At 36.2% G+C, this 27,689-nt stretch overlaps 1 protein-coding gene across 2 annotated transcripts; it reads right to left on the bottom strand.

The window, feature by feature from the left end:
• Window positions 1–491: 491 nt before the first annotated feature.
• On the bottom strand, window positions 492–26,470 carry LOC136043961 (beta-1,3-galactosyltransferase 5-like). Of its 2 annotated transcripts, XM_065729036.1 has the most exons (3): window positions 26,132–26,470; window positions 7,045–7,178; window positions 492–2,222 (listed from the first exon to the last, which is right to left on the bottom strand). In XM_065729036.1, the coding sequence occupies exons 2-3, from the start codon at window positions 7,145–7,147 to the stop codon at window positions 1,399–1,401; spliced, it is 927 nt and encodes a 308-aa protein (XP_065585108.1). In that variant the 5' UTR covers window positions 7,148–7,178; window positions 26,132–26,470; the 3' UTR covers window positions 492–1,398. The 2 variants fall into 2 exon arrangements, with proteins under 2 accessions (XP_065585108.1, XP_065585109.1); XM_065729037.1 differs by lacking the exon at window positions 7,045–7,178.
• Between the last annotated feature and the right edge of the window lie 1,219 nt (window positions 26,471–27,689).

Raw genomic sequence — 27,689 nt, 5'->3', positions numbered from 1 at the left:
TAATATTTCAATCTTGTTTTGTTCTTTAAAGTATATGCGGGGAACAGTTCTATAGAAATATGTATGCAACACAAGCGCGTAGAATGTGTAAATTTCATTTTCTGGTAGGGGGACAAGTTTTCAAAAGTCCCAAAAAATTGGCGAATTTTACAGGAAATGTGGGAACAGTGGAAATAATTTTACTCGTTAGATTTGCCCTTTTCTTTCACGGTCTACCTTGGCAACACTGAAAGATTTTCGACACGGCCCTAAAACTTTATTATTTTAAACAACCGAAAAGAAAAGTCTTAGAGAATTTAGGGGCCCTAAAGGGGGGGGGGGGTAAAAAGCTTTTGCTTATGTGCTGTTGACACTTTAATGATTCTGTGATTTTGCATTGGCTAAAAGTTTGAGAGATATGTCGTAAGCCCCAAAATGGTGTGAGTGAGCCTATAAAATTGTGAATGAAATTAAAAAAGCGTCTTTTGAGATAAGATAATATTCTATTTCCTTGTACCACAAGCTTCAAAAACTTAAAAACAAAACAAAATTTAACAAAAACAGCAAAATTTAAAAGCTTCAATGCAGTACGTCTAATTAAGAAGCAAGACCATATTACAATAATTTATTTCAGTATATATCAGAGTAGGTTGATATATATGAATAAACAAGGTACAAAAATTAAATGTCAAAATGAACAAATAAAACACTGGACGTGAAATGTTTATTGTAAAGACTAGGAGATTTAAAGCAAAAAGGACAATAGGGAGGAAGTCATGTCACTTGTTGAAAATAATGTTAATATAGAATGCAAAATTGTTTCCAACTTTCTGTAAAAAAACATTTTTGGGTTGGAGTGGGTATTTTTGTTGTAGTAGAGTAACGGAGGCTATGAGGCAAAGGAGGCTAGGTGTAAGAAAATAAAAATGACTAGGACAAGTGAATTCATTTTGGACTTAGGGATGGAACCTATATTAACTACTGCCTGTCGTGGAAAAAGAAGAAGTGTCAACACTAAAGTAATTTTTTTAATTTTGAGCTTTATTAGTAAACAAAGTTATAGTAATTAACGATAAAAATCAAACTGCCCGTCCATTAAACAAGAAAAAGAAGATATTAAACATAAAGATTATATAAAAAAATACACTTAAGAATTGATCCCAAATGAATAATTTTGCCGCAAGTTTTAACTACTTTCTTATTATTATTCTTCATGTCATTTAGTAGTGATTTCAAAACTAACTCAACTTTTTGAATATCTTCTTGTTCTTCTAATTAGACTTAAAAGTTGACCCCAGGCGCTAAAAAGAACTGTAACATAGAAAACATGTACAACGACGATTCCTATAATTTGAAGTCTATATAATTCGAAGTTTAAAATTCAATATTGTATGAGCTTGAACTTTGATGGCGGAGATTTCACTGACTTCCAGAAGAAAGAGATGCTTCAGGGAATCTTCTGCTTAATGATCGCATTGCAGATGGACCAACATGGTGAATTGCAATAAAATCAATTGGATGACGCGTCCTGGCTGGTACCTTATCTAGAAGGAAATAAGGGACGTCGGACCGTTTAATATTTAGTTTCTCTGCAAGTATTCCAGTGAAATAGACATCTTCAAGAGGAAACGGTTTAGAATGACGAGATTCCTTGAGTAAATCAGAGATAGAATTATGCGTTAAGAGGTAAGCGGGTCCTCTTGCAAAGTCAGGGTAATAATCGCCCTGAAAGAGTTGAGCAGAGATAAAATATTTGGATTCCATATCTCTAACGGGTTTGAACTTCTTAAATAATGTACCATAGATGATATTTGTATCATTTAATGTTGATAAAAGGTTCTTTAGGTGCTTAATATTAACGAACACATCATCATCAACTTTTAATAAGTAATCAAACTGAGTTTTGTTTAAAAAGTATTCCAACAGAAACTGAGTTTTTTGTGAAAGATTTTCATACTCATCATAAAACTGTCCTTCCACAATGTCGTTGTGCTGTCGAGTCTCTTCTTGAAGCATATTCTTTATTTCTGTATCGTTGTAGAGTCCAACGACAAAAAATATAGTTATATTGTGCTTTAAAGCAATCTTCCCCCAGGTTTCCCTGATAGCATTCCGCCTTGCTGTGTGGCTTGCTGAGCTTGACACTGCAATAGCAAGACTGCTTTTGTTGACTCTACGTGCGCCTTGGCAATTTGAGTGTAAACAATCAATTGGTTCCATGCGTAATGTGCCATTCGAGTATTCTGCAAAAAGGTAATATATTAAATGAGTAAATGCCAATGGTGAACGCATCAATGATAAACATATTTAAATAATGACGAAGACCACACTGTCTTTCCATAATACAAATACAGAAGAGAGAATAATAAGGATTTTTTTTTGTAAGTGGCAAATAGGTTTTGCTCATTCACTGTCTTGGAAAAAAAAAGTCTTCATTATTCTCTCATCTGTATTTGACAAACATACTGTTGCACCTCACACCCCCCCCCTCACTCCCTACCAAAAGCTTATAAAAGCAACACAGCTGTTTAGTATTCGGAAAATATAGCTTTTCAGAGAAGAACTTTAAATTCTTTTCCCCAAAACTTGCAAGAAAAAGACCTATGCCATAAAACTGAAATTGTATACAGGTTGAAAGAATTACCTAACCTTCATTTTCCCGTCTTTAGATAGAATTTGCGTTATTTCAGCTTTAACCTGATCCCTCTCACTTTTTACCAAAGGATGGTTTCTATGCGTTCTGAATTGTGTCTTTAGGCTGGTGGGTAGTCCGAAATGGGTAGTGGAGTACCATCAGTATTAGTTTAACAAAATGAAATATTATGATTGTAATTATTTGTTAATGCTGACTAAAATACTTTAAAATCATTTTATCCGTAATTGACCTAACTGGGATAGCTGAAATCAGACTGTATCCCCCCCCCCTTCCACCATGTTTATAGAGATAAATTTTCTTTTTGTTTGATTGGGTTATTTGACCCAGTCAAAACAAAGCTAATCCTGGCTATTCTTTTCCTCTGCTGAAAAGTTCTGGAATTCAATGACAACTTTGTAAATGAAGTTTTTGTTGTTCTCCCTCTATTATCTGAAACAGGGATGGTCAGAAATGTAAAGCCCGTCATAAATGGTGTAATAGATGGGTATATAAATAGAGTGATATTGGTAGCAAAAAGCTAAAGGGTCAAAACAGAAAAAGCTAAACAAGAGTTCAACAACGCATACAAAATAAAATAGGTAAAGACAATTTACATACATAGAATAACCTTTGTTTTATATAAATTGCCCCTCCCTATCCCTAAAAAAATATCCTTCTTTTGTCATTCCCAATTTAATATATTTTAAATGTTTTTAATTGTCCCAAAATCATAAGAACTCTTACCGAAACAAATCTCTCATCTGATCCAACCTTACGTGAAAATAAATCTTTCCTTAAATCCACTAATTTGGGAGTTAGGGTCGTAAATTGAAACAAGATCCTCGCACGTTTCTCTACACATGGGTCATAAATAAGGACCATCCATTACTCTTACCCGCCCTAAAAACTTTCTTCTTTCTCCAAGGACTAAAAAACGAAGCTTACTCTTATGAAGGGTACACCTAAGGTTGTAAATTAAGAAGCTTGTACACATCTTTTCGATAACAGATTTAACCTTGTGTTGATAATGTTTCAAATAAATAATGTAGAACAAAAAAGACGACAGCAAGAGCTTCCACCTCTCTCTTTATATCAGTGTTCATAATTGTAGATATAAGAGACTGGAAACACTCCTAATACGCAGGTAATAGAAGTATGAGCCACCGGTAAATGGGTCTCTCGCCCCACAAAAGCATACATTTAACATTGGAAAACATTATTACCAACCGTTTTTGCGTGTTTTTTTCTTATTTTCAGGTAGAAAAGATCTAGTTGACCATCTTTCAGCCCCCATTGCACTTCGTGGCTGAAGGGCTACGAAACGGAGATCAGCATCGTTGGTTTGGATTTTAACGGGTCTAGTGCCGTCATACTTACTTTATTATATTTATGTGCGGCGATTTTGACGCAAATCTTAAAGATGCAACTGCAGCGTTAACTGAAATTTTACTTTCGTCCCTTCCTAGTGGTGTCTTTTGGTTACCAAAATCGGAGCCGTTTTCTTATGTGAACAATTCGGGTTACACTTCCGACTCGGATTTTCCATAGATGCGAGGTACCTTTGTTGATGTTTCAAGTGACATCCCAACAAGTGATAACTTAATTTTGTAGTTTTGACTCACTTATTCTCTGCCTATTTATGTCCATAAGCCTAAGTGGTTCTTTAATCCTTTCTGGGATCTCTGTATCAAAGCACATTAGATTCTATGTTGTCAGAAATCCAGATTCCATTTCATCTTTTATGTACGACTATAAACGGGAACACTCTCGATTTGGATTTTGTGAGCAGAGATAGCTCATTTAATCATATTCTCTTCTTCTTTCTCTTTTCCTCTAGACAAAATTCGGGATGGGACACGTAAAAATAGGTAACAGGTGTTGAACTTGAGAGTGCTAAATATCAACAAAAGTTCTGGTTTTGTGTGCGAGAATGGAAACTTGGGTCAAATCTGAAATCTTTCACGAGGTATTAAAAATTAATCCAGCGCTATGTGTCAAAATTTACCTCGTCTTTTTCATATGAGGACGATCTTATTGATATATGCGCTTGGGAAAGTCATTTCCCCTTATTATTTTCTGACAATCCACATTTTCTTGACACTAAATTTCGATATTTACTTTTGGATCATTTTGTGAAGACAACCCATGCCAGAAATTCTATTACCTGCACATTGGCATCTATTCAGGGACATATTTATGGTGTAACCCATGGTTTCCACGGCTGAGATTTCGCGCAAAATCCCGCGACATGTGACAAATCGTGCAGCAAATAACGCAAAACCATCCGTTTCGCTGCAATGTCGGATGTGTTGAATAATTTCAACTCATACGACAAATCGCATGCGTTGCTCTGATTTTAAAAAAAGTAAATTATAACCAAAGTCATGGAGCTGATTGAAAAGTGAATTTTGGCTGTTAGGTGCCAGCCCATATTATATTCCAAGGATCACGGTGACCACTGCAAAAAGCACCTTGTGCTGAAGGCATGCGAAAAGGTGTCAGTGGAAGTTGGTGTGAGCCTCCATCCGATTCTGTCGCACGTCTGTTCTGCCAGAAAAAAATCGTGTCGGGATTGACGCAGCAGTGGGAACCAGAGGTAAAACCAGCCAAAGAATCGATTTCAGAGAGTCTGCAACCTGAAGATCTGATCTACGGGACAAGATTGATCCCCCTCGTATCCCTGGCCATGGAGCCTTTCGAGAGGGAATAAGTGTATTGTGATTCAAATTTGAATTGTGTTGTGCATTGTCTTGTATTTAATAATGAACCCCTCTCTCTCTCTCTCTCTCTCTTTCTCTCTCTCTCTTTCTCTCTCTTTCCCTCTCTGCCATCCTAATCCAGGCCTCTATCACCCATGCATATCTTTGATGCGCTATGTGAAGGTGTAGTAACGTGTATTCTTAGGAAAAGCCCGTCATAAATGGTTTATATTGTCTAAATTTTTTATATTGTCTAAGCAAAAAATCACTAAATCAGCACTTAAATCACTAGATTATAGACGAAAATCCCTAAATCAACCATAAAATCGCTAAAATTCAGTGATTTTTTGAATCGGGTTTTTTGAATGGTCCGAATAAGCGCAGTCAGTTTTCTAAGCCTTAACAAGAGTCAAAAAATAGAGATAGCCACACTTCTGACCTAAAAACACAAATTGGAAGCCATCTCTTCCCCCACCCTCCTTCTGAATTGATGACCGCCTTGAATAATTAAAACTGATGTTTGATGACTCCTTAATTATTCGGACCGATCTGCATGAAATACAGAAAGAAGGAACTAACTTGGAGGTGACCAGAAAAAGAAATGAAACAGCTTTGAAATGAAATGAAATGAAAAGAAATGAAATGACCAGAAAAAGAAATGAAACAGCTTTGAAATGAAATGAAATGAAAAGAAATGAAATGACCAGAAAAAGAAATGAAACAGGGAATCAATTGTTCGTGAGGACTATCACACTGTGTAAGATCTACCATCACTGAGAAAGAGCAAAAAGATTTTTGGTCATTACTGCTTATTGATCAAGGCAATAAGCAATTCGGTTCTCGTGAAGGACTTGGCATGCGAAGTGTTCAACCAACTTTTCTATCGATTCTTGATAGGCACAGACAGTGTAAAAGTAATCTCTACTTTTGTGCTTTTGACATTCCAAAGGCCTTCTTCACTCCGAAGTAATTCTGTCTCTTTCCAAAAGTGGAGTTGATCCATTTGTGTATATTTGCCTTTGGAGGGGGTATCAGAAGGCCTCATTCTGGATATATTGGCAAAATACTGTTAGTAATATTTTAGTAAAGTTCTGTTTTAAATCCTGAAATATTTAAGTACACTATCAGAGTTTGTTCTTGTTATATAGAGAGGATACCAATAAATTATTAATATTATGATCAATATGAAAATATAACAAAGCGTGCGCATGGATAGGATTGTTTTGGACTAGAAAAGGATATACTTGTTGCGAGCTCAATCACTAAATAAATAAAGTTCAAGCTGAAATATGGCCGAAACGCAAATAGGGAGTAAACCTAGTTCATAACCACAATAAATTCTGGGTAGACCAAAAGGAGTTGACTCTAGTCCAGGTGCCAAATTTTTGAACTACCACGTGTATGATGGGGGTAAAGACGAGAAGACCCTCCAATCAGGTTCGAATCCAAGATTTTTTTTGGGGGGAGTACAATAAAAACTTTAATACGGCATCAGAAATTTGTTTATGTTCATTTTTGTTACGTTTTTACGAGTTGGACAAACATTGGGGGGGGGGGGGGGTTCAAACCCCCTGAATACAGCCGTACCTCAAATAAATAAAACGTAAGAACAGACTAAATTTTTAAGATTAACATGTTCGATACAAAAAAAAAAGACTCAGAAGAATGTTTTACCACAGGCTATGAGCCAGTTTAGTAGACTAGCATTAAAAAGTTAGTAATATAACTTACTGTTAGTTTCTATCACCTGTAGCAAAAGAATCAGAGGAACAAAAACCAACACAAGCAATAAAAAGGTCCTAATCTGCTTCTTCACGCAAGTTCGGTGTTTCATCAGGAATCACCCCTGCCAGCTTAAATTGTTCCTGTAATTAATTAATATTGAAATCATAGGGATCAGTTGACTAGGACCCTGATCTTGTCTAGAGCCCTTTTCTTGTCAAAGAGTAAAATAGTATTTTGTAACTAATGGACTAATATTTTGTTTAGTATGTATTTCATGTTTTTATATAGAAATTATACTATTGGGAGGGGGGTTAGCGTTGGGTAGAAGAATCAGTGAAATTTAAATTACCATGAACAATGAAAATCTAATCAGCTCAGTCTCATAAAGTTCTGGTCGCACCACAGATCATAACCTTTATCATTGCTACAATTTACGGATATTGAAATGGTCAAATGACTGATCCATCAAAAAAAGCTGGCTGACAATATGCATATGTAAAGAGCTTTTAATGCTGACTGAATTAGAAACAAAATTCCACCGAAAGTATGGAATAACGTTAAACTTAAAAAGAAAAAATATTGTTCTGTATATGAAAAGGGTCGAAGCTCCAGCATTTTTATTGGGAGCGGGGAGGTAAGAGGGGTCAATATCCGGATAGTCAATGGGCATAGGCTATATAGTAACTTTTGTCTCCAAATTATTGGGAGGGGAAAACTGCCCCCCCCCCGAAACGACTCCCCTGTATATGAGAGAGCATGACTTTTAACAAATTTTCTGATTCTAACTAAATGACCCTTGTGTTTCAATAGTCATCCTTAAACTATTTGGCGTAAACAGTGAGGTATTGAGGAGGGAGCTACTCCTTTCATATACGAAAAAAATCTGTTTGGTTTAATTTTCAACGTTACATCCTACTTTCAGTTGAAAATACTTGTTTTTTATTTATTTTCCTATCGTTTTTTCAATTAATTCCAAGAAATCAAACTCCCTCTCTATGGAAAAGTTCCACCCCCCACACAAAAATTCTCCATGGTAAGCTCTTCACGCATAAAATCCTCACCCTCTTTTTGGGAAAATACCCCGGGCAATTCCATCCTCGCTGCAAATTCACCCCAGATTTTTTTTTTAGGACGATTCCGGTAGTATCACCTATCTGCTTTTAGGCAAAGCCATGTCTCTCCGAATTCCGATCCGAACTCTTTTCTTAGGAACTTCTTCCAGACGCAAGTGTTATTAATTTTCTAAGAGATGCAGGTTTTAGTTACATAATAAGGAACATTTTCTGAACGATACATTTTTTAATTCCGTAAAAACCTAAAGGTGTAGGGATAAATCTTCAGGGTCCTGCCAAATAAGGATTTCTTCGGTTGTTACGTAATAGGGTTTGGTTGTTACATAATAGAGAGCGTTTTTTCTTTTGATTACTTAAAAACCTACGGGCGCCAAGGAAAAACCTACGGGGCCCGCTAGTTGGGAACTTCAAGACGACGGGCCCTAGTGAGCAATTCGACCTGGCCCCTAGAAAACTTTTTCATCGGGGAGTCCCTAGCAACCGTTTTAACCAGGGACCCTAGCACCCAATTCCAACAGAGCTCCTAGAAACCAATACCAAAAGGGGCCCTAGTATCCAATTCCATCAGAACCCCTAACAACCTTTTCCGTCGGGGACCCTAGCAGTCATATCACATGGGTGGGGGGGGGGGCAGAATCCGATTCTAAGGGGGGGTCCTAGCACTCAATTCCAACGGGAGGGGCCTAGCAGCCAAATCCAGCGGGACCATAGTAACGAATTCCAACGAACCCCTAGCAAGCCTTTCCACCGGGGCCCTAGCATCCCATATCACCGTCAAAACGTCTTTCAAGACATTTGGAGACGTTTCTTGAGACATTTTCCTTCAGGGTATTTTTTCAAGACATTTCAAGATGTTTGTAAGACACTTCTCTTCAAGGTATTTTTTCAAGACGTTTCAATTCAATTAAATTCAATTGAATTAAACTTATTTTCAAAACGGGTAGCAGGACTATACAATCTATAGTCAACACTTATGAAATAATTTAAAATAATTCTAATCACACATTACCTGTTTCTAGACATAATGACTCTTATACAGAAATCTCATCTGCTATTATCTAGTTGGTTGACCAGAACTAGATGTGTTAACCCGTATAAACAACCTCTGGTGAGAGATGAAAGATCCCGTTTCAATCTCCGGTATATGATCCCATAAGTAGCCAACAAATATTCATTAAATAAATTTGTTGAGTTACCAAAAGAATCTTTCAAGAGACGATTAAAAAGTTATATAATGGAATCTGCTTGCAAGAACGGTTGGTAAAGATTTTTTATTTTATATTTTATTTTGGCCTTACTCCACTTACTCCACCTGAAATACCCTCATTAAACATATTTTTTTTGTTTTTTTTTATTGGTGAAATAGTGGTTCATTTTTTGTTTGTTCTGTATCAATGAGGATTGTTAAATTTTGTTTATATGTCTTGCCCAGTAGTCGAGCTTGTCTCTCCATTTGGGCAAGTTGAAAATTTTTATGAATATGAATTTTTGAATAAATGAATCTGAATCATATTAAGAGATATTTCTGAGAGTTTTTGATGAAAATACCAAGCTTCTTTCAGCCAATACTAGGCATATTCATGCAACCGGGACAATACGTGGACCTACCCTAGCAAGCAATTCCAGTGGGGAGGGTTGTTATTAGAGATACATTTAAGCCATATTACGAGGTATTTCTGAGAGGTCTAAATGAAAAAGCATCGTTTCTATTGCTTTGTTAGACGCACCTGCAAGACAAAAGAGATACATTTTTGTATTCGGTTATTTTTTGAGAGGTTTTAATGAAAATATAACGTTTCTTTCAGCCAAGATTATGCCCATTCACGCCACCGTGACAATATGTGGCTGGCTCATTCTAGCAAGCAATTCCAGAGGGAGGGTATTATAAGAGGTAATTTTAAGCCATATTAAAAGATATTTCTGAGATTTCTTAATGAATTGCCTCGTTTCTTTGACTGGGCGTTAGATATCAGCCCCCCACCACCGACAAATCCTTTTAATTCAAGCAATTCACGTCTCCGTGGCAAATTATCGATGGCACGTGATAGCCTCTGATTTCAAAGGCTTTATTTCGAATTTTTTAATGATATAATAGGCTTTAAATTCATTAATTTGTGTTTTAGCAATCCATCCCCAACATGATACCCCCCCCCCAATGCAATTCACGCCACCGTGGCAAACTATAAACGGCAAAAAACGCCCCTTGGCACCCTTGATCATTCCTAAAACTTTTTTCAGGCATTTTATTCATAAAAATATGCTTTAAATCCATTGGATCGTGATTTTGCAGGCCGTCTTCAACGTATACATCATGTCAGTTCATGCCAGTCTGCCACACTATGGATGACACACAACGCCCTTTTATACCCTTGATCATTCCAAAGGCATTTTCCGGGTATTTTCTTGTTAAAAATCATTAGTAAAATCTTTTTTTTCGTGTTTTAGCAAGTCATCATAAACGAGACGCACCATGGCAATTTACACCGCCATGCCACACTATGGCCGGACCTCTAGTACCCTCTGAAACCACCTCAACATTCCTCCGAGACTCCTCCAAATGTATTTTCCAGATATTTTCTTGTTAAAAATCGCGTTTTATATCCATTGGTTCATGTTTTTGCAGGCCGACCCTCCACTATACATCGTGTCAATTCACGCCACTGTGACACCTATTACTGGCTCTCTGATAGTCTCTTGAACCCGTCATAATCCTAAGACATTTTCAAGATATTTTCTTATTAAAAATCATGCTTTAGACCCATTGGTTCATGTTTTTGCTAGCCATCCTCACCGTGATATACCAAGTCAATTCACGTCATTGTGGTCACACTATGACACCCTCTGGCGCACTTTATCACGCCTAAGGGTTTTCAACGGCGAAAACTTGCCATTTCTTTGTTAGATTTCAATGTTCCGCGGCAGTTCCCAGTCTGTGTTGCTCAATGGCTAGCATGTGGCACCCTCTGACATGCATTATCACACCTAATGCATTTTCAGATATTTTCTCGATTTTTTTAAACGTGATTTTTTTTTATTTTCTTCTTTGTTAAACTTAGTGTATTTTGATTTTGTTTTTTTTTAGCGAAAAATGATGCATGTTATTTTTTGGTTGTGTAAGTTGTTGGCTGTTGATTCTTTGTTCGTGAAACATACTGTTTCACGATTTTCTCGATTGAATGTCGATTTTTTCGTCTTGAAACTTTCTGTATGTTAATGATATCTTCACGAAACTTGTATTTTTATTTTATCTTCATGAAAGTTGTTTAACATTGATTTTTTCCTCGTAAAACTTGTTGCATGTTGTTTTTTTTCTTCGTGAAACATGTTGTCCGTGAATTTTTTCTCTTAGTCAAACTAGTTGTATGTTGATTTTTGTTTACGAAACTCGTTCGATGTTGATTATTTTTTTGTGAAACCTGTTGCATGCTAATGTTTTCCTCGCAAAACTTTTGAACTTTTAGTTTTTCTTTGTGGAGCTTACTATACGTTGATTTTTTCTTTCGTGAAACTTAATTTATTTTGATATTTTTCTTCGTGAAACATGTTATATGTTGTTTTTTTCGTGAAACTTGTTGCATCCTGATTTACTGTTCGTGAAACATGATGTATGCTGATTTTATCTTCATGAACCTAGTTGTAGGTTGATTTTCTCCCTGAAACTTGTTGTATGTTAATCTTATTATTTGGAAAAACTATTGTATTTTTAGTTCTTCTTAATGAAACTTGTACATTGTTACTTCTTCATGAAACTTGTTTCAGGTCGATTTTTGACTATGAAACTAGTGGCATGACATATGGTATGTTAATTTTGTTTTTCTTCGTATGGTTGTATGTTGATTTTTTGTTCATGAAACTTGTTGTATGTTGATTTTTGTTCTTCGTGAAACATGTTGCATTTTTTTTGCTCGCGAAATTTGCGTCTTTTCGTCAAGTTTTTGCTCTTGAAGCATAATGTGCCATGTTTTTTTCCTCTTGTAACGTATTGTATCTTGATTTTTCTCCTTGAAACTTGTATATTTATTGTCTCTTCGTGAAACACGTTGCATGTTGAACATGTTGTTTTTTATTATCAGGTTAGATTGCGCACCATCTAACCTAACCTAACCTTCCGTGTGTAGGTTAAGTCGGTTTGATTAACCTAGCTTGTAGCATTTAAGAAAAAGAAGTATAAGTTTCACGAAGATAAAAATCAATATGCAATAAGTTTCATGAACAAGAAATAAAAATATAACCAGTTTATCGAAGATATAAATCAAGATATATTAAGCTTCTTGAAGAGATAATCCACAAGCATCAAGTTTTATGAACAGAAATTCATCATGCAACAAGTTTCTCGAAGAAAAATATCAAGATAAATTAAGTTTCACAAACAAAATCAGCATGCGACAAGTTCCATGAACAAAATTGGTTTCAAGAGTAAAAAAATCAGTGTACAAGATTCTCGAGGAGAAAAATCAACATGCAACAAATTTTAAGAAGAAATGATCAACACGTAACAAGTTTCACGAGCAAGAAAGATCAACATAAAGCCAGTTTCACGAAGAGAAAAAAACTAACGTAAAACAAATTTTACAAAGAAAAAAAACAATATGCATCAAGTTTCATGAAGAAAAAACCAACTTAGAACACTATTGATGAAGATGAAATAATAGAAAAAAAACAAGCTTGACGAAGAAAAAATTCAGATACAATAAGTTTCATAATGACAAATAAAAACATAAGAAGTTAAGTGAAGAAAACAAATCAATATACAACAAATTTCACGAAGGTGATTCAAAATATAACAAAGTTTTACAAAAAAAATCCTATGCTACATGCTTCACAAAGAAATACATTAACATACAACAAGCTTCGTGAAGAAAAAAAGTAAACAACTAGAAAATTTCACAAACAAAATTTCAGCACACAATAAGTTCCGAGAATAAAACTGGCTTCACGAGGAGAAAAATCAACGTACAAGTTTCGCCAAATGAAAAATCAACATGCAATAAGTTTCATGGAGAGAAAATTAAAATGTAACAAGTTTTTTGGAAACATAAGTCGACATACATTAAGTTTCTTAAAGAAGTAATCCACGTGCAACAAATCTCACAAACCAAATATTCAACATGCAACAGGTTTCACGAAAAAAATAAGTACGCCAAAAGTTTCACGGAGAAAAATTCAAGATAGATTACATTTCAGGAAGGAAATAACAGCATACATTATGAATAACGAGCAAAAACTCAGCGTGCAACAAATTTCACAAGCAAAACAAACATGCAAAATGTTTCATGTCAAAAAAATCACAATACATTACGTTTCACAAAAAAAATCAACATACACGAGCAGGAAAATCAACATACAACGAGCTTCACTAAGAATAAGAAAATCAACATGCGAAGAGTTTCACTAAGAAAAAATTAACGTACGATAGTTTTCATAAAGAGGAAACCAATATACAATAAATTTCAGGAAAAATACAAAATCAACATACAACAAGTTTCAAAGTAAAAAAAAAATCAAAATGCAACATGTTTCATAAAGGAAAAATCTATACACAACAAGTTTCATGAAGAAGAACTAAAAAATACAACAGATTTCTTGAATTATAAGATTCATATACAACAAGTATCACGAAGAAAATCAACCTACAGCAAGTGTAGGTTTATTTTCATGAAGAAAAAATCAATATAAATATATATATATATATATATATATATATATATATATATATATATATATATATATATATATATATATATATATATATATATATATATATATATATATATATATGATTTAGGTGTGATAATGCACGCCAGAGGATATGTCATATGTCACCCATTGTGTGCCACGCTGGCGTCCATTGCTAGGATTTTTCAGAAGAAACGCTATTGGGAATTATTCATTAGGTTTAAATGATTACTTCTAGTGTAAACGGTTATTTTTGTAGGAGAATGTCTGAAAATATTTTAGGTGTAATAGTGCATGCCAGAGGATGCCATATGCCAGCCATGGTGTGCAATACTGGCGTCAATTAATAGGAATCATCAGAAGAAGCGTTATTAGGAATTTTACTTTAAGTTTAAACAATTGTTTCTCGTGTAAACGGTTATTTTTGTAGCAAAACGTATGAAAATGCTGTATGTACGACAATGTTCACCAAAGGGTGGCATATGCTATCCATTGAGTACTACAGACTGAGAATTGCCGTGGGACATTGCAATTTAACAAAGAAATGACAAGTTTTTGCTGTTGAATTAAAATCAATCGTTTTTTATAAAGTATTTTTGTGGGGAAAAGGTTGAAAAATCCTTAGGTATGATAATGTGCACCAGAGGTAGTCATAGTGTGGCATATTGTGACAAAAATATCTGGAAAATGGCTTAGGAATAATTAGGGGTGCCAGATGGCCAGTAATAGTGTGACGCGGTGTTGTGAATTGACATGATGCATTACGGAGGGTTGGCCTATGAAAATATGAACCAGTGGATTTAAAACATGATTTTTAACAATAAAATATCTAGATAATGTCGTAGGAATGATGTGGTGGTGTCGGAGGGTGCAAAAAAGAAAACACCTGGAAACTGCCTAAAGAATGAACAGGGGTACCAGAGAATGCCTTGTGCCATACATAGTGGGGCACAGTGGCATGAATTGATATGATGTATCAGGTTGAGGGAGTCTTGCGAAAACGTGATCCAATGGATTTAAAGCGTATTTTCATCAAGACAATACTTAAAAAATTGTCTTAGGAATGATCAGGAGTGCCAGAGGTTGTCGTGTGCCACCCTTAGTTTGCCACGATGGAGTAAATTGCAATGGCGGGTATGACGTTGGAGGTGAATTTCTAAAAGGCAAATCAATGGATTTAAAGCCTATTTTTATCATGAAAATGTCTGAAAAATGGAATAATTAAAGGTGCCAGCGGGCGCCACGTGCCATCCATAGTGGCCATGCTGACGTGAATTGCTTGGACTAACCTGTTCTACAGCTTAAAGTTAAGGTGGTTCTTGTTACAAGTATTTTTCCGTCGCATGGGGCTGAAATCTAACACCCAGTCAAAGAAACGAGGCATTTTCATTAATACCTCTCACAAATGTATCTTAAAACGGCTTATATTTACCTCTAATAACAACCCATTCTGGAATTTCTTGCTAAAGTGGGCCAGCCACATAGAAAAGTGAATATGCACAGTTTTGGCTCAAAGAAACTTTGTATTTTCATTAAAACCTATTAGAAATAACCGAATGCAAAATTTGTCTCTTTTTTCTTGTAGGTACGTCTAATAGTGTGACAGAAACGATGCATTTTCATTAATACTTCTACAAATACCTCTTAATATACCTTAATTTTGCCTCCAAAAACAACCTTCCCTGGAGTTAATTGCTAGAGTGAGCCAGCCATATATTGTCACGTTGATAGGAATATGCATAGTCTTGGCTCAAAGAAACGCAGTATATTCATTAAATCCTCTCAGATATAACTGACTGCAAAAATTATCTCTTTTTTCTTGCAGGTACGTCTAATAGAGCAATCGAAACGGTGTATTTTCATTAAGGCCTCTCAGAAATATCTCAAATTAATTTTAAATTTATCCTCTCTTAAATTTATCTCTAAAGGCAATCCTACTTCCCTGGAATTGCTTGCTAGGGTGTGCTAGCCACATATTGTCACGGTGACCTGAATAGGCATAGTCTTGGCTCAAAGAAACGTGGCATTTTCATTAAAACCTCTCAGAAAAATCTCTTAATATGGCTTAAATTTAGCTTTAATAACAACCTTCTCCCTGGAATTGGTTGCTAAGGCTCCCACGTTTTTTTAATTCATATTTTTTGCTTATAATTTTATCCATTTTTCTCGTTTTGTTTTTCTGTTTGTTGAGTTGTGAGGGCTTTATCTGTGATTTCGTGATTCTATAACGTTTGTGACGCTTTTATTTCATCTCTGATAACACATTTAAGATACAATAGTTTAAAAGACTAATACTAAAAATGTGCTAAGATCCAACCCCAATCCTATATAATAATACCCTCTAAAGCGTCACTTAACAGGCAGGTACATATAAAATGTAACGAATTTCTAGAAATCAATTTTCTCCCCAGCATATCAATTCTTGCAGACTTAGGAAAACACACAATCCATTTAATCATTCTAGTATAGGGGACAGGGGATTCTCCTTGCGTGCAATAGGTTCTAACTTAGGCAATATTATCCGAATAGTAATATTAGAAAGGCTTTCATAGTCCGGACGTCTAGTGCTCCAATTGAATGAGGTGAAATCCCTTTTGAATCTTAAGGTAGACAAAAAACTTTAAATTATACAGGTTCCCTGAGAAAAAAAAAGAAAAACGCACTGAAGGAAAAACATTTCTTAAAGCATTATGTAACAACCAACGTGTCCATCATCATTACGTAACACCCACGTGCGTTTCCTCAACAGTTACAAGTGTGGGCTCCCCACGGGCCCTGCCGAAACAAGACATGTTAGAATGCGTCATCTTTAACATAATAAACATTCCCTATTATATAATATTCAAAGAAATATTGAAAAACGCCTTGAAGGAAAATGTCTTAAATACATCTTGAAATGTCTCGAAAAAACGTTTCGAAGCTAATTTCTTAAGAAGCGTCTCGAAATTTCTCAAAATGTCTTGAAAGACGTCTTGACAGTAAAATTTATGGTAGGGTACCGATGAAAAGGCTTGCTAGAGATTCGTTGGAATTGATTGCTATGGCCCCGCTGGAATTGACTTCTATCCCCCCGTTGGAATTTACTGCTAGGGGCCCCTTTGAAATTGGATGCTAGGCCCCAACCCCTGTTTGAATTGACTGATACGGCCCCTAATTGAAAAGGTTGCTAGGTTAGGTATGTTTTCCTGGTAAGCTCCCCCGGTGGAAATGTTTGCTAGGGTCTCGATAGAATTGGATGCTAGAGACCCCTTTGGAATTGGTTGCTAGGGTCCCCGGTTGAAATGGTGGCTAGAGACCCCCCGATGAAAAAGGTTGCTAGGAGCCCGGTGGAATTGCTCAACGGGACCCCCGTTGGAATTGGTCGCTAAGGACCCAGTTGAAATGATTGTTAGGGACCCCCAATGAAAAAAGTTGCTAGGGGCCTGTGGAATTGCTCACTAGGGCCCGGCGTCTTAAAGGTCCCCCACAAGTGGACCCTGAAGATTTCCCCTAGCCCTCGTAGGTTTTTAAGTAATCAAAGAAAAAACACTCTATTATGTAACAACAAAACCCTATTACGTGGCAACTGAAGAAATCCTGATTTGGCAGGATCCTAAAGATTAATCCCTACACCCTTTGGTTTTTAAGGAATCAACAAATGAATCGTTTAGAAAAGTTCCCTGTTACGTAATTAACAACTGCATTTCTTAGAAAATAATAACACCTGCGTCTGGAAGAAGTTTCTAAGAAAAGTGTCCGGATCGGGGTACGAAGGTACAGAGCTCTGCCTAGAAGCAGAGAGGGGATACTACTGATTCCATCTGAAAATTCTCCTTAGCATAATTTCATTGGAAAAGATTGGCCTTATATTTCATTTTAGATTATTTTCAAGTCAGGCCAGGAATCCCCCTAATTGGAAAGTTTTTTCCGTAAAGCCTCCACCCACCCCCTATGGAAATTTTCTCGGCAGAAAAATTATCCACCGAGAATTTCTCCTGGAATTAATTCTTTCGTGGAGAATTACCACGTTTAAGCCCCTCCCTACCCCAAAGAAAAATTTCTAACAGAATTCCAACCCCGTTAAAAAAAAATTCCCACACAGTTTCCCCAAAACATATCCACATGTAAAAATAAGTCAACAAAGAGAAAGTAAGATAAACAAAAAGGAATTTTGTATATAAATTCTAGGAAATTCGCTCTCCCCTGGAAAATGTCTCCTGGAAAACTCACCCCCCAGAAAATCCCCCTCCCAACAATAAATTTTCGACCTATAAAATATATCCTAAAAATATCTGTATACTTCGTAATAAAAAAGCTACTATATGTAAAGACTGAGTAAATTTCATAACTTGCAGGCCTTTCCCCATGAGCTTGGGGGGAGGGGGGTCATAGACTCTCCAAAGACATAGTTATTGGCCCTTTCAACCATGCTGACAAAAGTAGCTATCTCAAAATTTTCATCAGACGACAAAATGATGTGGAAGGGGGACTAACTCTCCTTAAACCTTTTTGATCATAGGCAGCGCAATAGGCCTTATTAAAGAACAATATGGGCACAATGCATTTCTTTTCAGACCAAGGCACTACGCATATAAGGAGTTTTAGTAGAAACTTCAAAAGTGAAAAATTCCATTGGAAATTTAATGTTCTATTGCCCTTTTAGATAGTTGAAAGTGATTCGAAGGCAACCAGCCCCCCTCCCCCTCACGCCAATCTTTTCCCCGAACACATCCAATCCAAATTTTGATCTGGCCATTTTGTTCAGTAATTTTTGAAAAGTCCAGTAATTGTGTTTTTGACTATTCCCCCCACACACAGCCCTCGGGGCAAGGGCTATAATATATATAGTAGTTGCCTGTTATTAACATACAAGGCTTTTATGGAAGGAGAGGTCGTATAACTTTCAAAAGGGGGTCATTGGATTGGAAACCAGAGTTCTAATGCCTTTTTAAGAGTCGAAAGTGATCAAAGAGCAACAACCCCCCCCCTCCCTCACGTCGTGTTTTCCCCAAATACATCCGATACAAATTTTGTGTTAACTTTTTGTTCAAAATAGTCTAAAGATCACATAACAAAGCCTTTAGGGATGCAACAACCCCTCTGAATTTCGGGGCATGGGTTGCAAGTTAGGCCCCGGGGCATAGAAAATTTTCATGGAAGGAGTTATCTTAAAGAATTTAGAGGAGGCTCATTTAATTGGAAATTGAACGTTCTAGTTCCCTTTTAAGAGTCAAAAGTGATAGAGGACAACTAACCCCCCTTTCCCCATCCGATGCCTTCTTTTCCCAAAATACTCATGATCAAAATTGTGAGATAAACATTTTGGAAAAAAAGGTCCAAAGAATATATAGCAATGCCTCCAGGGTTGACACAACCCGCCAGAGCTCTGGGACAAGGGTTGTAAGTTGTGCCTTGGAAGAATATAAGGTCTATAAGGTTCGAATGGGGCTCATTTTACTGAAAATCGTAATTTATAGTGCCTTTTTCAAGTGTCCGAAGCAATGTGAGGGAACCAGCCCCCTCCCTCCCCCACGCCCATCATTTTTCAAAACATAAATTCAATCACGATTCTGAGACATTTTTCCACTTCAGCACTGCTGAAAGATCAAGTAATTATGCCTTCAGGGATCTCAACCACCCCTCCCCCTCCCCCATCCTTCAGGGCAAGGGCTGTAAGTTAGACAATTTGTTCATCGTGTACATATAGTATATGTTATTGAGAAAGGTATTAAGCATCGGCACTCTTTCTGTTTTTGAGAAAAACAGAAACAGAAAAAAACAGTTAGAAAAAAAAAACAGAACAGAAACAGAAACAGGTCAAACAAAAACAGGTGACCTGTTTCTGTAATCTATTCTGTTTTTCGAAAAAACAGAAAACAGCTGTTTTTAAAAAAACAGCTGTTTTAACAGCTGTTTTTCCTGTTTTTTCCTTACTTCTTCTATTTCTAATAGGAAAGAAAACATCTTCTTGTTAAATCCTTGTAGTCACATACAAAAGATGAGCAACTTCGTGTAATTCAACACACTAGCGTATTTTTAGGGGGGGGGCGAAATTTGTCATAAAATGTGTCCAATCGGGTGATACCAACGCTATATTCCTTTCAAGCTTAAATGTCATTTATAATTGACAATTTACCCTAGTTGCTCTTAGACCGTTGCTTTAGCAGTAAACCATTGCTCAAAGCATATACATCACTATATTCACCGCTTAAAGCACGGATGCTTTCAAGCCGAGGCTACTTAGACCGCTGCTTGCTAATATATACCAGACAGACACAGAGTCATCCCATCTAGCTTATGTCCACCGCTTAAGTTAGAGGCTATTTAAACCGTCGCTATAGCGGTAACCCATTGCTCTAAGCAAATACCAACGCTCTATGGTTAGACCATTGCTCAAGTGGTAATAACCCTCCGCTACACACATACCAAGGTGTCTAGGTTCACCGCTTAAAGTACGGATGCCTTCAAGCCGTGGCTTGTTGGACCGCTGTTCTAGCGGTAACCCATTGCTCTAAGTAAATACCAACGCTATATTCCTCTTTTATATGGGATTTCATTGAGCCCATGTTTGCTGCTTAAAGCACGAATCCTTAAAGCCGTCAATGGTTAGACCGTTGCTCAAGCAGTAATAGCCATCCGCTACACATATACCAACAGTAGAGACATTGTCATATGGGGTTCCCATCTAGCCCATGTCCACTGTATAGCGTTCAAGCTTCTCTCTCTTTCTCTATCTCTCTCTTTCGCTCAGATTTACCCCGCCGTGAATTAGCATGAGAGGTTGACTCTAGTTGAGCATTGTGGAGTGACATGCATGAGAGGAAAATTTTCAAGTAGTCAACCCGTAGTCAACGGGTTGACTCTATTTTGGCATTGTCAAGGGACATGCATGCACGGAGAGGTGTAGCATAAATGGGAGACAGTCACAACGGCAATCAAAGGGGTAAAATTAACCTTGACTGGGTTGCCCACTTAATTGGACAATCTGTCTTAGCTTTTTTCTACAATTGGCCATGACTTTGACTTTTCCCACAACTATTCCCTTTTTGTTTAAATTCAAAAATCAACGGTATCATGGTATCATGCCCGCTAGATGTGCGTTTCGGTACGGTAGGTACGGGTAGGTATCATGCGTTTCGGTATCATGCCCGCTAGATAGCGCGGCATTTGAAAAAAAAAAAAAACAGAAAAAAAAAACAGAAAACAGATAAAAAAAAAACAGAAACGGAAAAAAACAGATGAAAAAAAAAACAGAACAGAAACAGAAACAGGTAGCCTGTTTCTGTTCTGTTTTTTGTAAAAACAGAAACAGAAACAGGCAGAAACAGGCAAGAAAAAACAGAAACAGAAACAGATAACAGAAACAGTGCCGATGCATAAAAGGTATGCATGTTAGACCTTTACTTTCCAAAAAGACGAAGGGTGTTCAGGTGAGCCTTACTGAGAGTGTGGGGGGAGTGTTGAACTAAAACAAAACACGTTATGTGTATAAGGGTTGTCAAAAGGCTGTAACTCAGGAATGACTGAGTATATTGATTTGAAACTTACAGGAAATGATCAATTGACCAAAAAGGCATTATTTGCACGCTACTACTACTACTACGACTACCACCGCTACTAATGTTACCACTACTCCTACTACTACCATACCCCCGCTTTTATAATACTGAGGGTAATTTGGATTAAATCAAAAGATATAATGTGCATGCAAATTCTCAAAAGAGCATATATCAAGAATGGATTTGGATATTAAGTTGGAATTTTCTAAGAATGCTTAAAGGGGATTTTAAATAACCAAAAGGCAATATATGCCCGTCACTTCTAATACAACTACCACTGCAACATTTAATACTTACTTACTTGTTGTACGTTCAAGCCGCATTTAGGCTTACCGTGGTTTCCAGCAGACGAAGACATATCTCCTTCTAGAATTTCACTCGAGGGTGGCAGACTCTATGATCCCCAGCCACGAGCGATCCCAACGACTGCCGTATTTTCTGAACCCTCTGATTGGCTCCAGATCGAGCTTCATTATCACGAGTACCGTCTTCTTTCGGCCTCTTGTTCTCTTCTTCCATGCCGGTAGTGATAGTCATTTTTGGAATCTTTTGCTTATATGGTCATCCGGTCTGCGCATTGTGTGGCCAAACTATCTCAGTCTCCTCTGCTTGACAATATCGGAGAGAAGTGGGCAAACCCAACGTCTTGTCCTGACTTCGTTCCACTGCTATTTCTATAACAACTACTTGTAAGGCCAAGAGCATTAATATGAAAGTTTCAAAAAATATATGAATATACAGGTTATCAAAAGAACGTATCGACAATGTCTTAGCTAATTATATCAAGTTGAAACTTCCAGGATCTGATGAGAGGGATGTTCAACCGAAGAAAAGGCAATGTGTTAATACTACTTTTGCGACTAGTATTAGTGCTATTACTATTAATATTACTACCAGTAATACTAATACTACTACTGTGACTACTATTACAACTATTGCTAAGGGTCTGAGGGTGAAATTTTCAGAGAATTCTGAGGGGGAAAGTGAAATGAATCAAAGCAAGCTGTCTGTATGCAGGTTGTTAAAAGGGCGTATCAACAATATCTTAGGAACAGTTTGGTGCGTGAAACTTTTACAGGGCTTGTTGCGGGGGATATTGAACTAATCCAAAGAAAATATTTGCATCCTATTGCTACTGCTTTTACTCATACTCTTCCTTTTGTTTCTATTATTACTACTTCAACTGCTAGTGATGCCACTAAAGCTAAGGTTACTACTATTAATTCTACTGCTACTACTATTACTACTGGTACTACTACTACTTCTGCTAAGGCTAAGGGCGTTAAGACGAAAAATTTGGGGAATATTGAATCTATTTGAACTAAATCGGAAAACATTATGCCCATACAGGTTTTCAAGAGGATGTATCAGCAAATCTTAGAGAACAGTTGTTGGTGTTAAGTTGAAACTTTCAGACAGCCATTTTGTTCAGCATAGTAGAACGGTCCATCAATTATGTCTCTAGGGATGTTGGGTATATCAAACCCCATGGTTATGCAATGCACCCATTATGCTTTAAAACTAAATGTTACTTTGAAACTAAAATCAAAAGGCATTGTGTGTGTGGCTGACAATAAGACATCTCAGCAACATCTCGAGAACAACTGGGGTATTAAGTTGAAACCTTCAGGGCTACTTCTATTACTAGGTGTGCTCTTATAATTTGAATAGATTAAAAAAAGTGTAAGGATATCCAGGTAGTCAAAGAGCATAGATATAACTTTTTGGGAAGGGTATTAAGTTTTATTTGTCAGGTCAACCCGAGGAGGTATAAAGCTAAATTAAACACCACTATTTGTGTCAGGATACGAAATTGTTGAATTTTTTTTCCAAAATACAAATAGCAAGCCAAACTATGGATTCTTATAGAAAAAACCCGAAAAGATACAGAATATTATATTTTTCCCGTGAAAAAGACAATGTCAATAGAAAACGAACCAAAATTAATTCAAAAACTTTCTCCACAAACAAGTTTTTCAAAGAAAAGTAAAGAGCTCCATTAAACCAAAAACGAGCAGAAATAGTGCAAATTAGCCTTCCCAGCGTAAAATTACCACAAATCGTCACCAATAAATAAATGAAAACCAAATAAACATAAATTACAATAGAAAACTGAGTCAAACTCATAATGAGCAAAAATTAACATGAGTAGCGTTGACAACCCCGATTTTGGCAAATTTTGGATATGTTGTTAAACGAATTTTTCTAGATGTTTTGGTGCCAAAAAAAGATTCGTTTGCTCAAGTGTCGGGGCAAAACAGAATTTTTACTCAACTACTAAGCCCCATTTTACTTTATTCTCAAGCCCGAAACAAATGTGATTTTAGAATCTACAATCTTGGAAAGTAATTTATGCATAAGATAAAAAAATTTTAAGGGTCATCTTTATCCTCCCAATCATACATTCCACTCACAAGAAGATTTAATACCAGATATTTTTTTTTTATTGAAAGAACTCAAGACGTAGCTTTTTTTTCGCACAGTCAATCCATAACTTGGACTCATCTTTGTTTTTGCATCAAATCAGTCCACTTGTGATTCGTGTTTTGGCTGGTTCAGGACTTAATTTGAATCACTAAAATTCATCAACATGGACTTAGCTAACTGTTGTGTCGAGTAAAATACTTAGCTCATGTTTGAACCGATTGAGGACTTGGCTCATTTTTACAATTAGTCTGGACTCATCTCAATTATTACTCGAAGTATTTATTTATTAAATACTTAAGGATATAAGGTAAAATGCTGACCGGTAAAATTTAGTTTTGAATTCAAATTAACTCTAAGAAAGACAAGTAAAGAGCGACGTTACAACCTAAAAACACAGAAAGAAAGTCAGACAATAAGTCAAACTTAAACGAATAGAAATTACTACAGGTGAAACCCAAAAAAAACATAAACTGAATTGAATAGCAAAGCAAAAATTAAAGGGAACCTAAATTATCATGAATGAACAAACTCAACCTAAAATATATGATTTTCCTTATGTTTAACTTCTTTTTACAATTAATGTGTTAAGATTAATGGATGCATGGTTATTTATCAAAGAAAATATAAGCCAAAATAAATAGAAGACTAAAAATGTTTTCTTTGGTTGTTTCATTCAGTGTTTCTTCTGCTCTGTTCGAACTTACTTGAGTTTTTTTTTTTTTTTTTTTTTTTTTTTTTTTTTTTTTTTTTTTTTTAGCGCTGAAGACCCGCTTGGTGGAGGTCCTTGTCGAAATATCTGCTTTTGTGATTTTATTTCGTGTCAACTGGCTGACAATACCCTTGTTTTTCTTGGCTGTTTGATTTTATTATTCTTTTTTTTCTTTTTCATATGTCGTGTATAGCCAGTGTGGTCTTAGAATGTATTTAGAGTGCAACATCCCTGCCTTTCTTCTAAGAAGTATACAGTGTGGGGGTGTGAGAAGGGTTCCTGGGTCTCTTTTATTCTCTAATCATACACATCAAATATATAATGAACATTTTTTGCCTCGTTACCACTTCACAAATAAAAATTTCACAATTAGAGATATGTTGAAAGGGGCAATTTAAAAAAAAAAAAAGGTGCAATAAGCCCATTGTACTTATGTCCATCTAGTCAGTCGGTAACTTGGACTTAGCTTGTTGTTGTATTGAGTCAGGACTTGGACGACCAGTGACGAAATTTCATGGATTGTACTTGGCCAATTGCTGCACTACGTAATGACATATGTTATTTTGAACCAAGGATCAAGGCCTAGCTCTCTTTTGCAATGATTCTGGACTCACCTTGTTTTTAAACCAAGTCAGTCAAAAGCTCAGACATGGCTTGTGGTAACAATAATTGAATCCTTGTCTCATACACACTATGCAAGGTGTAAGACCTACCTTCCTTTTAATAAATTGGCTGTATGCATCTACTGTCATACTCAGCCAGAGCGAGGCTTTTTTTTAGAAGATACTACATCGACTAAGATACTAGCAATAACGGTTAAGCCATAAGCCTACCCATTTCCTCGCTTGAAGCCAAGCTGAACATAAGGATTGCCTTCTACACTTTCAATTTTTTTTTTCCTAAATAAATTTTGTTTTTTTCCTTTAGTACTAACTTGAAAAAAAAAAGACATTTGGATCTTCTTGACCCAAGAACTCGGGAACATGAGTTTTGAGCCCGACAAAAAGTTGTTTTGCCCTTTGGGCTGCAGTTTTTGTGAGGGGAGGGCTGTGTCGAGGAACAATTTTAGGGGAATTAAATTCCTCTTGGTCCGAGCACTTACAGCTTCAAGTTTCCAACTGGTCAGAGACAAAACACTTTTGGTATTTCCAGGAGGCATTTTCTAGACTCTGTGTTTTTTTGTTTATTTTTTTCGGAAGATGCCATTCCAGAGTTAAACTGGAAAATTTTAAACCAAAAATCAAAAAAGGGTGCAAATTAGAAAAATAGCCAAAAAAGGAAAGGGACTAAAACACTATTCAAAGTCCAATCAAAAAACACTCGAGTTAGCGATACAAAAAAGAGAAAGAAAATGGTTTTCTAGAAACGAACGCTTAATGGGGTTATGCTGACAAGAATAAAGTAAGAATTATGTTGTTCGCTGATATCAACAATAATTTTTTCCAAAGTACCATTTACTAGCATTATCCTTGGAAAATTGTTTTCAATATATTTAATTAAAAATAATACCTAAAATGTTGAATCTGATTGTTCAGTCATAAATATTAAGCTTGAAAATTGAACGTAGTCTAAATTACCGAATCATGTATGGAATAAATGATTGGCGCTAAAGACGTACGCATTTATGTGGCACGAGAATTTATTTGTATTACATAATTAGAATCAACTACCTGGAATTAAAACTTTGCGAGTAAACCAGATATAAAAATCAAATCCTATTTCCCCAGAGATCATATACACAATACACCATTTCATTCGAACAAGACAAAACTTTAGATTAGACTAATGAGATGCACATTTAATTCTTGAAACTTAGACTTTTCAGTCTGTGATTAGTTATCCATTATTGACCAAAAGACTCTGCTTATCTGTTTCGCGACTTTAAATAGATTACATATTTATACTTCCCTATCTAAAATATCATCTCTGATTCTTTCAAGTAATTAACTAAAAGATAATTGGTCCAAAAATAAAAGCTAAAAACGACACTGAGAATTTTCACTGGTAATACTTTTTTGTGTTTTTGTAAAAAAAAAAAAAAAAAAAAACATTGTCCCAAGATTTTGAAAGGAACACTTTGTTCCTGCCCTACAATATCGTCAATAGACGCCTCCGGAGTAAAATTATAGACCCCCACCCCTTCACACTTGACCCTGAAGTTTTAAGATACTACAGATATTGCTGGTAAAAACTTGGTCAACTATTTTGTGGCAACCAACTGCACATAAAGAGTAGCTTGTGCCAAAAGGAACCCCCCATACAAAACAGTTAGAAACAACATAAATAGACTCGCATGATTTGAGGAGGGGGGAAAAACCACTCCCTAAAAGTGATCTTATTTTTGTTAAAATTGTTTCATCAAGTGCAAATAAAAATTGTTCCAACTGCAAATAAAGAGTAGATTGTGCCAATAGGAACCCCCCGTACAAAACAGTTAGAAACAACATAAATAGACTCGCATGATTTGAGGACAGGGGGAAAACCACTCCCTGAAAGTGATCTGATTTGTATTAAAATTGTTTCATCAAGTACTGAGTGGCCAAGAACCACCTAATAATTTTCAAGTCACTGACTATGAAAATACGAGATTCCATATTTTTCGTGTCATGGATCCATATTGTTTTAATTGTCTCCTTTTGATCCTGGTGATCGTCTGCGCTATTGGTTTTCGGAGTCAAGAAAAATCTCATATGAACCGGAAACTCGAGTTCTAGTGCTGTTTTAATGACCTAGAAGGATTAAAGGGCAACTGGGCCCTCTTTCGCGCCATGAGTCCCCTGAGCGCTAATGTGGTCAAACAAGCTGTTGAGTTAAAACTGAAATATTTACGTCTTAATTAGTCTGCTGCAAATTTCATTTGATTAAACCATACAGCCCAGCCCCTAGGACAATGGCCCACAGCTACTAGGAATTTCTACTTTTATATAGGAGGATTCATAAATAAAATATTTTAAAATATCAGTTTAAAATACACGGTGGAACACCAGTACTTCCCTTATTCACGTTACTACCCAATTTTGAACATCCATTTTTGCCATATTTACTAGTTAAGACAAGCACGTTACTACCCCGACTTTAGTAATTCACGTTACTACCCAATTTTGAACAACCATTTTTGCCATTATTTACTAGTTAAGACAAGCCAATATACTGATTAAGACGGGGCTACACGTGCAGGTTATTATACACGTGCAGGTTATTAAGACGGGGCTACACGTGCAGGTTATT

Source organism: Artemia franciscana, chromosome 2 (assembly GCF_032884065.1).
Source record: "Artemia franciscana chromosome 2, ASM3288406v1, whole genome shotgun sequence".
Lineage (NCBI taxonomy): Eukaryota > Metazoa > Arthropoda > Branchiopoda > Anostraca > Artemiidae > Artemia > Artemia franciscana.
Note: the sequence above shows the minus strand (reverse complement) of the source record. Positions and strands in the feature narration are given on the sequence as shown.